The 14,440-nt window shown below is 34.6% G+C and overlaps 2 protein-coding genes across 4 annotated transcripts; one reads left to right on the forward strand and one right to left on the reverse strand.

Moving 5' to 3' along the window:
• Nucleotides 1-242: 242 nt before the first annotated feature.
• Nucleotides 243-6,442, forward strand: Ube4A (Ubiquitination factor E4A). The gene is made up of 6 exons (XM_011315109.1): nucleotides 243-911; nucleotides 1,616-2,349; nucleotides 3,098-3,594; nucleotides 4,191-5,058; nucleotides 5,183-5,701; nucleotides 5,881-6,442. Exons 2-6 carry the CDS (start codon nucleotides 1,675-1,677, stop codon nucleotides 6,379-6,381), a joined length of 3,060 nt encoding a protein of 1,019 aa, XP_011313411.1. The 5' UTR covers nucleotides 243-911; nucleotides 1,616-1,674; the 3' UTR covers nucleotides 6,382-6,442.
• Nucleotides 6,443-7,366: 924 nt separating this feature from the next.
• Nucleotides 7,367-13,984, reverse strand: aay (phosphoserine phosphatase). 3 transcript variants are annotated; one of them, XM_011315112.1, is made up of 6 exons: nucleotides 13,966-13,984; nucleotides 11,622-12,000; nucleotides 11,165-11,299; nucleotides 10,845-10,990; nucleotides 9,309-9,470; nucleotides 7,367-8,363 (listed from the first exon to the last, which is right to left on the reverse strand). In XM_011315112.1, exons 1-6 carry the CDS (start codon nucleotides 13,967-13,969, stop codon nucleotides 8,272-8,274), a joined length of 918 nt encoding a protein of 305 aa, XP_011313414.1. In that variant the 5' UTR covers nucleotides 13,970-13,984; the 3' UTR covers nucleotides 7,367-8,271. The 3 variants fall into 3 exon arrangements, with proteins under 3 accessions (XP_011313414.1, XP_011313413.1, XP_011313415.1); XM_011315111.1 differs by lacking the exon at nucleotides 13,966-13,984 and adding an exon at nucleotides 12,924-12,948; XM_011315113.1 differs by lacking the exon at nucleotides 13,966-13,984 and adding an exon at nucleotides 13,148-13,236 and having other exon boundaries at nucleotides 7,369-8,363.
• Between the last annotated feature and the right edge of the window lie 456 nt (nucleotides 13,985-14,440).

Consider the following 14,440-nt stretch of genomic DNA (forward strand, 5'->3'; position numbering starts at 1 on the left):
GAAATCGATAAAATCGTCCATCACTTTGTATTGTTCCTTGTTTATACTTGACCCTGAGAAAAGAAATATATTTTTGTCATAAATCCGTTTACTCAAGAAAAATATTTAATCATCTATTGGACGGAAAAAAATAAATACTAATCAAGTACATTTTATAAAAAAAATGATTTTATATTATAAAATTATTTCATTGATCAATTATAAAATATCTTTTTTTAAATAATTGAATCAGGTATATTTCATAATTAATTTAAGTACATATACATTGTCATAGATCATTATTATACTTGCTTCGAGTATTTTTTTTTACGTGTATACAGTATTTCTCTAGTTGATTCATTTCCAAGGCATCTCCATGAGTTTTCAATTACCAAAATTATGGCGTCCTATTATCCCTCCGAGATTATCCCTTCAATTACATAGCTCTCTGAGAATTTCCTCCATAATTAGTAAATTTTTAAAAACTTGTAAATTTTTCAAATAAAGATATTCGAAATTAAGGGCTGCCAGAGGAGTTCACCCAAGATCATCAAGAGGTTCTGCGTATAATCCTCAAGAACAAAATCATCATGATAATTAAAAACCAATGAACATAATCCGTAGGCGAAACATAAATGATAATAATATTCACTGAAAAAACGCTCCTTCATTTGTTTGCAATGGACTTATCGGTAAATATCCGATAATTTCGAAGCTCTCGTGGTATTAAGTGAAAAAAAAACTGTGGCCGTTTTGTAACTTCCCGCCTTTCACCATTCTCCTGCCATTTTGTTATTTTCCCCCACTTTTTCTCCCGTGTCTTCCGTGTCATCCATCTGAACCTCAAAACTACTGCCAAACAACAATGATTTGTCAATCCTAAGCCAAAATTAATAGAAATTAAAGTCAGTACCAACTCAGTGGGTTCTCAGGTGAGTTTTACTTAATTTCCCCACGATTTTAACCCTCCAATGGCCCTTGACATTCTCAAACAACTTCGAAAATACATGAAACGTAAGCATTAACCTGTCTACGTGTCACAAGTCACGATAAACCCAGTCATTTGCATTAACAATCTGTGTATATCAGACAAAGCATAAGAAACTAATTGTCATTAATTTCACTTCCTCATGTTACGTAATTGTCATTTATAGCTTCTAGTTCACATTGATTTAAATAATATTGGTATCTAGAGACAAACTATCCTCTCTAACTACCTTTTCGATAGGAATTTTCCTCTTGAGAAAGATGATATCAACGAAAAATGGAGAAAATTCCAATAACTCTGCAAAAACGGAAACAAATCAGACACAACTGATATCATATTGAAGAGCAAGACATGTTCTTTAAATTGATGAATATCTATTTTGAGTCATTTGGTTTGCAAATATAAAAAAATTGAATCTGAGTTGAAGTAGCGGTAGAACATGAAAATCACATTTTTACATATTTTTTTATAGCTTATCTAATGAGCTATCAAATAAATATATAATATATTATACTTCAATTCGAAAGGAAGAGAGGAATTATCCCGAAAACCAAAGAAAGAGTGAGCATTACGGGCAGGGATAATTTATTTATGAATTCTTTATCTTATCAATTATGAATTAATTTTAAATTCCGAATTCTTTTGCAGACTCGTTCCAGTGTTCTTCACACTCATTAGATGGCAAGATAACACCGCAACCGTGAAAAATGTGTGAGAACATGAACAACAATCCCTTCGCCGGTCTCTTTTCAACTTCCACCGAAGAAGATTCTCTCTCCCAATCCCAAAATCTTGAGAGTCCCCCAAATGGCCTAGACCCACCTCCAAGCACCTCAGATCCCTCGTCCCCCCTCGATGAGCACATCCAATCTATCTTCGGCCTTTTATTGAACAAGAGAACCCCAAAACCTGGCCTCCAACTCATCTCAATCGACGCAGAAACGATAGAAGATGGACTTTTCGAACGCCTCACCTTCCCTGATCTTGACTCAAAGCTGGTGCCCCCCTTGGGCACCAAAGGTGTCACACTAGATCCTCACTGGATCCAACGAGAGATCATTTATTATCTGTTCGAGTGCTGGAAGCGACTCCAGGCACTTAAAAGTCAAGATAACGACGGTACGATAATCAGTGATGTGATTCATCTGGAGAACGTCGTCCTGAGATCTGTGGGAACTGCCCTCGAGGATGCAGATATTTATCAAGAACAGGACATCCATAGGCAGTATCTGGAGCTGTTCATGTATTTGTCTGAAGCTTCAGATTCATTGAGACTAGTAACTACTTTCACTGAAAATGTCGTTACGATGATTGTCAACGAAGAGAATAATGATGAGATTCTTCTCGGAGCTTTCGGACCGATATTGAATATTATTCATAAAGTGAGTGATAACTATTGATAGCCAGTTGAAAATAAAAGTAAAAATCACTTGTTATATATTTTTACGCATACAAATATTTATCGAATTTTTGACGTCATAATAGAAAGTAGTGATTGCATGTCGATCTTTTAGACCAGAATTAATTTTATTAATAAGATTAATTTCTAATTAATAATTTACAATAAATAATATAATATAAAAAAATACATCAACAATTAACATAAGAAATTAAAAATCTAACTTCTTGGTGAAAAAATCGCGATAAACAAGAGAATTCGCGATGAAGAATTTTCCGAGATGAAGAACTAAAAATGAAGAAGTTCAAAATTTTAATTCCTAAATTTGCTACAGGGCTTTGAGCAATGACTGACACGTGTGAAGGTTTCAACTGGGAATCTACTGACCAACACAGAGCACCCCAAAATTTCTCCATTTCATTAATTAATATTTTTAATTATTATTTTGATGAATCCTTCGAAAATCTGAAGATGTGACAAAACACTGATTGAAGACTTTTTCAACTCCAATACTTCAGGAGTTATCTTAGAAAAAGATTTAATAGTAAAGATTTTTCAATGAATTTTCATGGATAAAAAAAGAATAGGTCAAGCCGGTGTTTTAAATCATGGATTTCCCTGATTATTCATCCATACAACTTATTATCTTTCCACTTTATAGATTCTCGAAATCACGTAATTGAAGAATTTGATGAGTTAATAATGCCATCTCTTGTTTCCTATCCCATCAGGAGGCAGCTGACTCTAATCTTCTGGTGTTCAGACAGTGTTGGTTCAACGTTCTCCAAATATTTTCAAGCTTTGAACCTCTCGCTAAATTACTCATTCGTATTTGCACACCAACCTACTCTGATCACGGCTCTGCCTTCTCTGACACAGTCTTGGGTGCCCTATTATCTTTGAGCTGCTTATCAAAGAGCTATGGTGGTCCCTATGACTTCTTCAATAAACCAGTGGTCCAAGAGCCTGGCCTTCAAAAGAACATCTGGACTGCCCTGGATGCTCTCAGTGAAAATCTTCAGAAAATTTTTTATTCGTTACTGAAGTGTTCCCCGGAGACGAGACACATGACTCTCAGGTGGATTGCTCAATGTCTCAAGGCAAATTCAGCACGGGGAAAAATTTGGAATACGCAAGGCAGCGTTGGAGGAGTTCTCACTGTTTCTGATGGCTTCATGATGAATTTGGGAAATGTTTTACTGAAACTCTGTGAGCCATTTTGTGGAAAGTAAGTGGAGAGCCAAAATTTGACAACCACAGAAATTTCTTGATTCCAAGAGATCGGCCAAGTTTAAATTGCGCGACAAATTTTGCACATATTTTAGAAATTATTCAAAATTTCATCAAAATGTGTCAAGAAAGTGCAAATGACTAAAAGTCGTCTGAAACGTAAACATTTGTTACTCGCTAAAAACATGGTTAACGTTTTTGTGCACGAATATAGAAACTTTTCACAATTGCCTTCAAATAATCCCCAAAACATTGTCTCCAAAAGTTAATTTCAGATTACTCAAAATCATCTGAATGGTGGAGATATCGTGTTCCCTCGGAAACTGTTTATACAACCTTTCCTCACAAAATTGCAGTTGAATCCGAACCGTGTCTATACAATATTTTAATTACCTGTAAGATTTGAGGGATTTTATCGAAAATTTTCGAATCCACAAGAGATCCAATCCACTATACCGAAATTCCTTTTTTCTGTCATTCTGTTTTACAATATTGTTCTGCAAAATTTTCTTTAAACAAACTCGTGCGTGAAAAAATTTCCTCAATTATTCCACAAGTATTTGACTTTGTTTTCAAATGGTTTTCTTTCCTCAGATACACCGACCCAAAGATCCTGAAGATTGACCCAACCTACTGTGCAGCTGAGCCCCTGAACGAAGAAGATTCAAAAGTACGTGGAGTCCACATGGAAGAAATGAGCAAAGAGACCTGCCTGATCCCAACTTCAGAAAACGAATCAAGACCAGTGGCCGAAACCTTCAGCTTCGTAACCGAGTGTTTCTTCCTCACTCATCGTGCCCTGGATCTGGGATACAGAGTAGTTCTCGATAAATTCATGAAGACAAACCAGGATCTCAACAGAATTCAACAAGTCTACACTGACGCTCAATCCGGGGGCTCATCAGAGGTCCTTGATGTTATAACTCAACGAATGGAGATGGAGATGACAAAGTATATGTCTTTGAGAACTAGTCTGCTTGATCCAGAGATGCTTGGACTCCTCACAAAGTTCCATGCAGCTACTGCTCACTGGCTAATGCAGGTCAACATCAATCCGATCAGCGATGGTCATCAGGGCTCATTTGCACCGGTGAAATCCCTGAAAATCACATTCCCACTCCCGGAGACTGTTCCAGACACTTTGAAATGTATTCCTGAGTTCGTGGTGGAGAATACGGTAGGATTTGTTTGCTTCCTGAAAAGGTTAAATCCGAATACCTTTGAAGAGTACGGGGACAACTTCCTCGACCCCATATTGACAGAAATCGTGGGGCTCATGGAGTCACCGAAGAGGCTCTATAATCCTCACCTGAGAGCTCATTTGGCTGAGGGTCTCGAGGCGCTTTTGCCGACTCAGCAGGATGGAAATAATCATCTGCAAACGAGACTTGGCACATTCCATAGGCAGCAGCTATTTGTTAAACATCCTCATAGAAAAGAAATTGTTGGGAATCTGCTGCAGGTAGAGTTTCCTCTTGAGCATTGCAATAGTCGAAAGATAAAACAGAAATATTTAATGCTTCTTATTATCTTTAGCTTACGGCAATTTTCACAAAGAATTATCTTGATTATTGATATTGTTTCAGGTTTTTGTTAGTATAGAAATGACAGGACAGAGTGTCCAATTTGAACAGAAGTTTAATTATCGTAGACCAATGTACATTGTGATGGATTATTTATGGAAAATCGAGGAGCACAGAGAGAATTTCATGAAATTGGCGGTGGAAGCTGAGGCTAACATGGAGGCAGTTCAGCCCCCACTGTTTCTAAGATTTATTAATTTATTGATGAACGATGCTGTGTTTCTATTGGATGAGGCACTAACTAATATGGCACAGCTGAAGACTATGTTGAGTGCGAGAGAGAATGGGGAGTGGGCTAAATTGCCACAGCATGAGAGGGATCAACAAATTGGATATCTTCAGCACATCGGCACCATTGCACGATTTGATAATATTTTGGGGAGGGAAACCATTGCTACTCTGAAAATCCTCACTTCTGAGATCAAGTCCATCTTCTGTCATAGTACTATGGTGGACCGAATCGCATCTATGTTGAATTATTTATTGCTGCAGCTGGTGGGACCCAATAAGAGGAATTTGAAGGTAATTAAGGATTTATTGATCTAAAAATTGTGGGACGGTGACAGATTCACATATCGATTCCAAAGGCCTGTTTATGCGCCATTTTGGAGACTGTTCTTTGTTTGATTTAGTTGCATTTTTGTAGAGTTATTGAAGTTTTACCATTTTTCACTGTTATGTTATTCTTTTTTGATTTTCAGGTGAAAGACCAGAAGGAATACGAGTTCAACCCAGCAAGTTTAGTGCTGAATATTTGTGAAATTTACATAAATTTGGGGGAAAATGAGAATTTTACACTGGCTGTTTCCCAGGATGGGAGATCCTATCGAGCTTATTTATTCAAATTGGCTAATAGCGTATTGGTTAGAATTGGTGGCGTAGGCATTCTCGGTGATCTCGAGATGTTTTCAAAACGCGTGGGAGCGGCAGCCCACATAAAACGAGAAGAAGAAGAAATATTGAATGACGCACCCGAGGAATTTTTAGATCCAATTATGTCTACTCTAATGACAGATCCCGTGATTCTCCCTTCTTCAAAAATATCAGTGGATCGTCAAACAATAGCGAGACACTTGTTGAGTGATCAAACTGATCCGTTTAATCGTTCACCTCTGACAATGGACCTTGTGAAATCAGACACAGACCTCAAAAATAAAATACAGGAGTGGATTGCATCGAAAAAACAGTCAAGATCGACGTAAGCTTCTTTCTAATGTACAAAGACGACTAGTAAATGCAGTAAGAAATTTTCAAAAAGGAGAATTGACTCCTTAAGTTGTGGCATATTTGAACATACCATTGGTAACTAAATAAAAGACTTGAAGAAAAAATTGACAACCATTCAGTTTCGATTTCAAAATATTTTTCGAATTCCCATAATTAGTCACAGAATGGTTTTATTTTTAAAAATATTTTAAGACTTGTATAAATAAAAAATAAAAATGTAAATCGTTCTTTAAAAACCTTTTAAATAATGCTACTGGAGAAGAGAACGCTGTCGATGCTATTGCCACCATTTTACATTGGGTTTTATATTAGAATTACTAATTTCTTGTTCAAATTTCGAAATATCATGAAACAAATAAGCGAGGGGAAAAATACTGTCCAGAATTACGAAGTGGTGTGATGGACTGGTTCATCTATGTTTAGTAATAAGTATCTATCCGCATAGAAAGGGCCCAAAATCGCGGACTTATGGAGGTTTGAATTTTAATATGCGGAAAACAGAAAGAGAGGGGCCCTGTTTTTTTTTTAATCAAAATAATTCATTTCTAGTTGAGATAATAAATGTCAACACGTCTCATTCGACGCAGGAAATTTTACTTAAATCTGAGATAATTAACAAAAACATAATTTTTATCCCTTTGAGAAAAATGCCAATATCTCGGAAACTAGGATTGACAAATTGGGCCCTTTTCATGCGGACGGCCACATATTGTGAATTTTCAGGGATATCTGAATGTGCCATTGAACGATGAGAAGAATAAAAATAAACAAATTGGGTAATTTTCAATCATCAATTCCCTAATATCAGCAGTTGTAATCAATGTCAATTAATATAAATGAATCGTATATTAGAAGGCTCTCTTTTCATTCTTAAAACATCCAAAAAAATAAACAATTGAGACAAATTAATTATTTATGGGTGTTCAATGGCGCAGTCATTTGAAGAAGAAATTTACCATGCGTTGCTAATGGTGTATGGTTTTATTGAGCGTTTATTTTATTTGACAAATATAAAAATAAAGTCCTGTATAATTCAGTTGGAAAGAAGGGTGTTCTCGCTTTTGAAAAAATTACAGACGTTCATTTACACATTTAGATTCTCTTGACAATGGATTGGCATTCAATTCAATGAAAAATCGAAATAAACAACTTTCTGTAAATTTATTATACGATGATCTAATATCTATATGTACAGTATAAATTGGTTTCAAATCGTTTTGCTTCACGAACTTATAATTGTGGAATATTAAGATTAATTAAGCAACATTTGTGTATCATAAAATTGTGTTGAAAATCTTTTTAAGTAAAGAAAATAATTCGCCGAAAGGAAATAACCGAGTTTTCCTATTCATTTTCTACCTAAATTGATCCATTATAAAAATATATATTGTTTATTGTCGTAGATATATAATTGAAATATTCAATAATAATTTTTGATATGTTGCGTCACCTCTTGGTCTTCGCAAGTGATAAGATTAATTATTTAGGCTATAATGAGCTTTGCAATCTAGTGCATGATAAACAAGTGGGGAATTCCTATTTCATTACATGATGTATAAATATTTTTGTTAATAAATTCATAATATGCTTCCGAACGGTCGATTATAATCATCTTGAAATTTTGATTAAATCTTATTGAAAAAATATTCTCCTCACACATGATCGAATGCATTCGGGACATAACTCAAATACCCAGACCGCAAGACTTGTTACATTCCTAATAATATCGTCATCGTGATCGATAAACAAATCTCTAAACGTTGATAAAACTAATATCTTGTAGTTTTTGAGTACAAATTCAATTTGTTTTTAATACTTAAATGAGAGACTTCTCGAGATTCTGATGGATCTCGAAGAAGTATGGGTTAATCCAAAGCGTCTATCAACTCCTGGAAGTCCTCGATGAACCACAGAGAATTATTCTTCACACTTTCTCTGACAACGTTACCACCGAATCCTGTTTTTCAACAAAAAAAAGATGATTAATTTCCTGTTGGTTGATCAAACATGAAGGCATTTATTTTTCCACTACCGCAACAACTGCCAAGTCTTTAGCCTTTTCCTTCGAAGGGGATTTATTTAAAAAACGATCACGTAATGAAACAAGAGTTTCAATGAAATTGCAATTACCACACAAGGATTTTGGCATTCATTTCAATTTCCAAAATAATTTATAAGCGTTTGTTCATTTATTATAATTGACTTTCCAGGCTGACGATCTCATTAAAAATTATTATTGCTGTTATTAATGATAAAGAATATTTTGCATTTGCACAGAAATTCGTGGATATTTGGAAATCTATTTTAAAATAAATATTTGTACTTATGTTGACGTGAAAGGGGCATTAGTGAGACATGCGGTTTTTTATTTAAATTATGGGTATTTTTTTCTTTTAAACCCTGCAATATATAATGTAAAAGAGACTTAAGTGCTTTGCTTAACTCGAATGAAACTGCCATAATTGTAGAGGTACAATCCTTTCACTTTATAAATTGGTCTGTTCCTTTTATTTCCCCCTGAGTTTTCGTTCGAAATCTGTGCGAATCATGAATATGGGACATACGTTCTTTTTATTTTCAAAAAGAGGTTCTTTAGAGCCCACGTGATTTTACCGTTAATATTTATTTTAAGAAGTATCACGTAATGGAACAGAAAAATTTCAATAATTCATTTCAATAATAATAACAATAATAATATTTCGCAAGCTACGATAATTATAGGGCGTTTCTTTCTGGATTAATTAATTGGATCATTTTTAAAGGTTTTGATAGTTTTTTAATGCTTGGTATTTATTTAATAGGCATCCTTATGGGAATAATGGCAGAAGTACTTTGTAGATTACTTCTTTCAGATCTCTCTGTCCAAAATTTGTTTTAGTGCTGAAAAATTAAGAAAGCTCACCGATAAAAGCTGTGGCTGGTGGAGATGCCTCCATATCTGTGGCTCCATCACCAACGTGAACGATTGTATTGAATCCATGTTTCTCTTGTAATCGTTTGATTACCTGAGCTTTTCCACCACTCCGCGATGTTGGTTCGTTCTCATCAAATCCTGCGTAATCACCTGATCAAAAACAAAAATTCAATTCAAGTCTTCGCTTTCAACTGAAGTACAGATTTTTTAATTATGCAGTTGATTTTATGAATGTTTCATGAATTGGAAAATCAAAAAATCATATTACTAACAAAAAGATTAAACTTATGGTAGGGGACCGATGAGGGAAGTAATTTCAACGGTTCGATATCCTTATTAAAATTTTGAGCGAAGAAATCAGTAATTGTAATAATGGAAGAGTTTCCATTGCCGAAAGATTTTCAATTAATAAATTAATATTATCTTTCATCTCAATAATGTACTTTACCCAAAAAAGAAAAGTAGCATGAGTTTAAAAAAATCTGAATACTAGCCGAGATAATATAAAAAAATATATTAGTATCGATTTCTGTGGAAAAAACGTTTCAAATTCAACAATTTATTTCTCTACGATAATATCTGTCTGTTGTCTTCAAATTTCGCTAAGACTGACAGATCTTTGTCCAGTAATTTACATCCAATTAGATCAATAATTATCGGAATTAGGAAAGATGTAAAAGTGGGAAAAGGAAAAAATTTAGAAAAATTTTCCACGACTTCTGAATTGAAAATATAAAAATCTTCCGGAGAAATTGTTCGAAAGTTCTCGCTAAATTCAATTTCAATTTCAATTTCATGACTACCGCAAAAAAATGAACTATAAGTTTCCGACTAATCTCTGAAATAGCAATAATTAGAACGATGGGAAAATTGTTTGGACTCTTAAGAAATGAGACAGGTCAAGAAACTCAAATGCCTATAAACAACTGTTCATAAATTTCCGCAGATTAATCAGTAATATCGTATCTAGTCACGAAATAGATAACGACCACGATCACAGAAAGTGTTTTCTTATCAAAAGGCACGTGGCCCCGAATTCTCGATACTCCGATAAATTGTGCTCTCCCATTCTAGGAAATTAACCAGATTCTTCAATCAATTTGTGTGATAAAAATAACACAATGATCTGGTACATAAAAGGGGGGATCCCAAAAATATTTGCGTAGAATTTATCAATATGTCGAAATTCAATAGAATCAACATAATTTTTTGCTCCAACAAAAAAAAAATCTCTTAAAAAATTCGACGTCGCCTGCGCGCTAGAATATATTTATCCTCGTTTTTATTTCGTTATAATACTTCATTATTTATAAAGACATTTTTTTTAATTTCTTTTTTCACTGCAATAATTTACTAGTTAATCCATCCATTAATTAGGGAATAATCTATCTATCTAAGCCATTGATTAATTCATCAAACAAAAGCAACGGAGAAATCTTGAAATGTGCGTTAGAAATCGAGAGTTGTTATGTTGGAAAGTCTGTAAGAATAAATATTTAAAAGATAGGAATAAATTTCACTCACCATTAAAATAGAATTTAAGTCTATTTGCGTATATGTGATCCTGGGATATATTTAATCGTCTGGCAACCGGTGATATAAGGCAGCGAAAGCCACCGGAAACTAGGTAAACTTCTTTATTTCTTGCATGAAGCGCATCTATGAGCTCTCTAAAATTCACAAAAAAAAATCAAAAGAGAAATTAGAATACCGCACATTCTTCATTCCAATCGTCGTGAGATTTGATTGAAAACAGCACGAATCTTTTAATTCCCGTGGGATGAAGTTTTAATTGTTATCAATTCCATTTTTTATTGACTCGAAGGTGAAAAAAATTAATTTACTTGATTCCTGGTGTCAGTGTAGGTGGGTAGATCTTGATGAACTCCTTGATCTGCTCCAGACTCGGTTTAATTATGTTTAATCTCACGGTTAATGATTGTTGAAACGTCACATTTCCTTGCATTGCTCTTTTAGTTCTGAAATAATTAAAAAACAATTTTTAAAAACGTCATAAAATAACGAAAATTCTTTCCAGTTGTAAAGCAAATTTCAATGCCATCGATTGAATTACACTCGACAAATGTCGTAAGACCCCAGCAAACATGTTTACAGCGTGCAAAAATATTGGCAATTAATCGATCAATCGAGTGATCTAGAATCTAGATTATAGATAACAGCCAATAGAGACCTCTAACTGTTTTCCTTTGACAGAATGGTACGCTGATGGCCTTTCTACTCTCTAATCTCATTATCTCCCACTCACTTGAAAAAATAAACTAGTAAAAAATGTCCACTTACAATTCACTGACTTCTTTGCCCTTTCCACAAAAATTAGCGAGTTCATCAATGCCCTCTTCCTGAATGACAGTCGAGTCAACGTCAAATGTCACAACATCAGCATTCTTCCACGCGAACTTGACGTGCTCCATTTTATTCATTGTTGAATTATTTTTGGTGCTGTAATTACGCCAGTAATTAATAAAATTAGCCAAATGACGTGATCGTCTCGATGTCGACAGTTGAACTGATACAAAAATTCTATTGCCGGTTGTAAAATAGCGCAAAGCCATCGTATTGCTGTTAAGGAGTGGGAGAACTGTCGATTTCCCCCTCTTCAATTCCACATTGATCACATTTTTATTATCCTTCCTCAATTGTTCCAGCAGACTCAACACATCTGAAATAATACAATGAATTATTACTTTATTTTTTACACAATTGAGTTTATTCTGTCGAAATTATCTGTAGAATTTTTATTCATTAAATCCGTAATTATCGGTGGAGACATACCATCTTATCATTTTAATACTTTCTTTTACTTCCTAGAATGTTCATAATTATTTACAAGCTTGCTGGCTTTTGCTCAGTTGCACTTCAGTTTTTATACTTGAGTTTTTATAAATATAGTGGAGAGAAATAAAAATGTTCAATAGTGCATGAAGGGTTAACGCAACATTACAGAATCATTCGTGACAGCACAAACCATGTGCTCTTGCAAAATAACGATAACTACTCTTCCAGTTTCTTTTTCTTTTTCAATTACTCGTTTCTAATTAGTTTCGACATTTTCCTCATGAATTCTTATCGGCTTGTCCTTTCTATAACTGGCTATTCCCTTGTGATTCCCTGGCAAATCAATTTTTTTCCAGATTTTGTCTAACACTTTTTTATTTATTAAAAAAAAAACGATTTTGTTGTAACCATTTAATCCATAATCTATCAATTTTTTCACTTTAAATTCTGTATATTGAAAAATCATTGGAAAAAAGAACGAACATTTTCAAGAAAAATTGAACGTCTCAGATAACGACTCACGTATCTGTAATTTCGCATAATTCCTGTATTATTTCCGCATTTCTTTGAAAAATGAACATGAAAAATTCATTGTTATTGTTGCTATAACTCCTTTTTCATGCCGATGATCGTCAAATATCGAGAAAAGAATCTTGTGAATAGCTTTGAGTACGCCACAGAAGCAAATCGTCAATGTTATGTGATATTAATAACTAAAAAAATGGCAAATAAAAATATAGAAATTATAAATTTATGTCGTCGATCGCATTTGCACTGTAATTAAAGAAGATGACAACATGTCATCACCAGTCTTCATGTGGGGGCTGAAAGCATCACTTTATCACGAAAACATTCAGATAACTTCTTCACTCACTCTGAATATTTTTTACTCTTTATTATTATCAGTGATTTTTATGAATCTTATCGGGTATTGATTCAACTGCGGGGGGTATATTGATAAAATGGCGTATTGCATGGCATGTGAACCGATAAAAATGTTTCATGTTATTTGTCCAGTGATTACGTCATACCAAGAGGAAGAAGAGTTGAAGGACTGGTTGATAGAGAAGAGGACACGTATATTATCGAACGGAAATGATGGATTCAAGGTCGAGGTCCCTCAATTCAGGGATAACATACTGCTTTGTGTCCTGTCTCTCAAGTTTTCTGGTTTCAAGTACAACTGGCCATTGGAGAGGGGGCATTGAACCATTATGTATGCATTAACCGATTGCGTAACAGAACTCGAGTGTCTGCATGTCTCAGACGTGATAACTATTTTATCAACCGCTAAATATTCAAATTCAGATGTATAGATCCGATAAATATATACTTTACATTCTCCATACTATCCTCCATACGATACAGTTAAATTTTTTAAGTCATTGTTTTTATAAAATATTTTTCTCTGCCTGTTGAAGTGCTAAAGTAGAACAATTCAAATTTTCTCCAGTTTTCTTCAACCACTTCTGTAAATCGCAATTTATTAAACAAATGTGAAGTTGACTTTGAAATCACAAACTTTTTGTAGAAACACATAAAATTTGTCAGTGCCCAAGTAATTTTTTTACTATTTTATTCGAAGGACAGGGGGGGGGGGAGAGAGGTTCTATTATTGAAAAATTCTGCTATAGTCGTTGATAATTGAATAATTTGTGAAAGAACTCCAGATTTATTCTACATTACTCAGCCATTCTCTAGTTATCACCGATAAAAACTAGATTTTAACATGTACTATTATTATTAACGAGACAAAACGCGCGCTCCGCGCGCCGTTTGATTCCGTGGTGTTGATGATGACGTAGCCAATTGACCAATGAGAAATAGGGTTACGAGTGAAAAGTCTTACGCATGAAGTTAGCCGATCTTACTGTCGGCCAACTTAATTTTGGTGTATCAACTTTTATAGATAGGACTCCTGATTTAAGGCCCGGGTGGAGGGATTTTTGCCCGACATGTCCGTAGGGAATTCCCTAGAAAAAACGCGTTTTACGGGTAACTAAATGCCAGCGCCTGTAGGCCTTCAAAAAATATAATGATAGGGTCAATCGACAGATCATCATTTTTGCCGGGCCGGTAATTAGGTCTCAGGGGTGGGAAATTCAGGAATGAACGTGTAAATTACGTTCAAAGAGACCCCCTAGATTTCACCAAGATGGATTCTCCAATGATCGTTTGGGGAAAAATATGGCGGCTCAATCACTGCGGAATAAAAACACTCCCCACAATTTACACATCCACTTCTCACTCGCGACACCCAATTACCGGCCCGTAAACACAATTATTACATTTTTCGCGATTTTTCCCGGAAAGATTCGATGCAC

The sequence above is a fragment of the Fopius arisanus genome, unplaced genomic scaffold (genome assembly GCF_000806365.1).
Source record: "Fopius arisanus strain USDA-PBARC FA_bdor unplaced genomic scaffold, ASM80636v1 scaffold00364, whole genome shotgun sequence".
NCBI lineage: Eukaryota > Metazoa > Arthropoda > Insecta > Hymenoptera > Braconidae > Fopius > Fopius arisanus.

Excerpts from the sequence above, each read along its gene's own strand:
- Ube4A (XM_011315109.1), top strand. The coding sequence starts at position 1,675 with ATGTGTGAGAACATGAACAACAATCCCTTCGCCGGTCTCTTTTCAACT. Across the intron at positions 2,350-3,097 it reads TATTGAATATTATTCATAAA|GAGGCAGCTGACTCTAATCT; the intron begins GTGAGTGATAAC and ends CTATCCCATCAG. Across the intron at positions 5,059-5,182 it reads TTGTTGGGAATCTGCTGCAG|GTTTTTGTTAGTATAGAAAT; the intron begins GTAGAGTTTCCT and ends ATATTGTTTCAG.
- aay (XM_011315111.1), bottom strand. Across the intron at positions 9,471-10,844 it reads ACTTAAATTCTATTTTAATG|GTGATTACGCAGGATTTGAT; the intron begins GTGAGTGAAATT and ends GTTTTTGATCAG. Across the intron at positions 8,364-9,308 it reads ACCAGCCACAGCTTTTATCG|GATTCGGTGGTAACGTTGTC; the intron begins GTGAGCTTTCTT and ends GTTGAAAAACAG.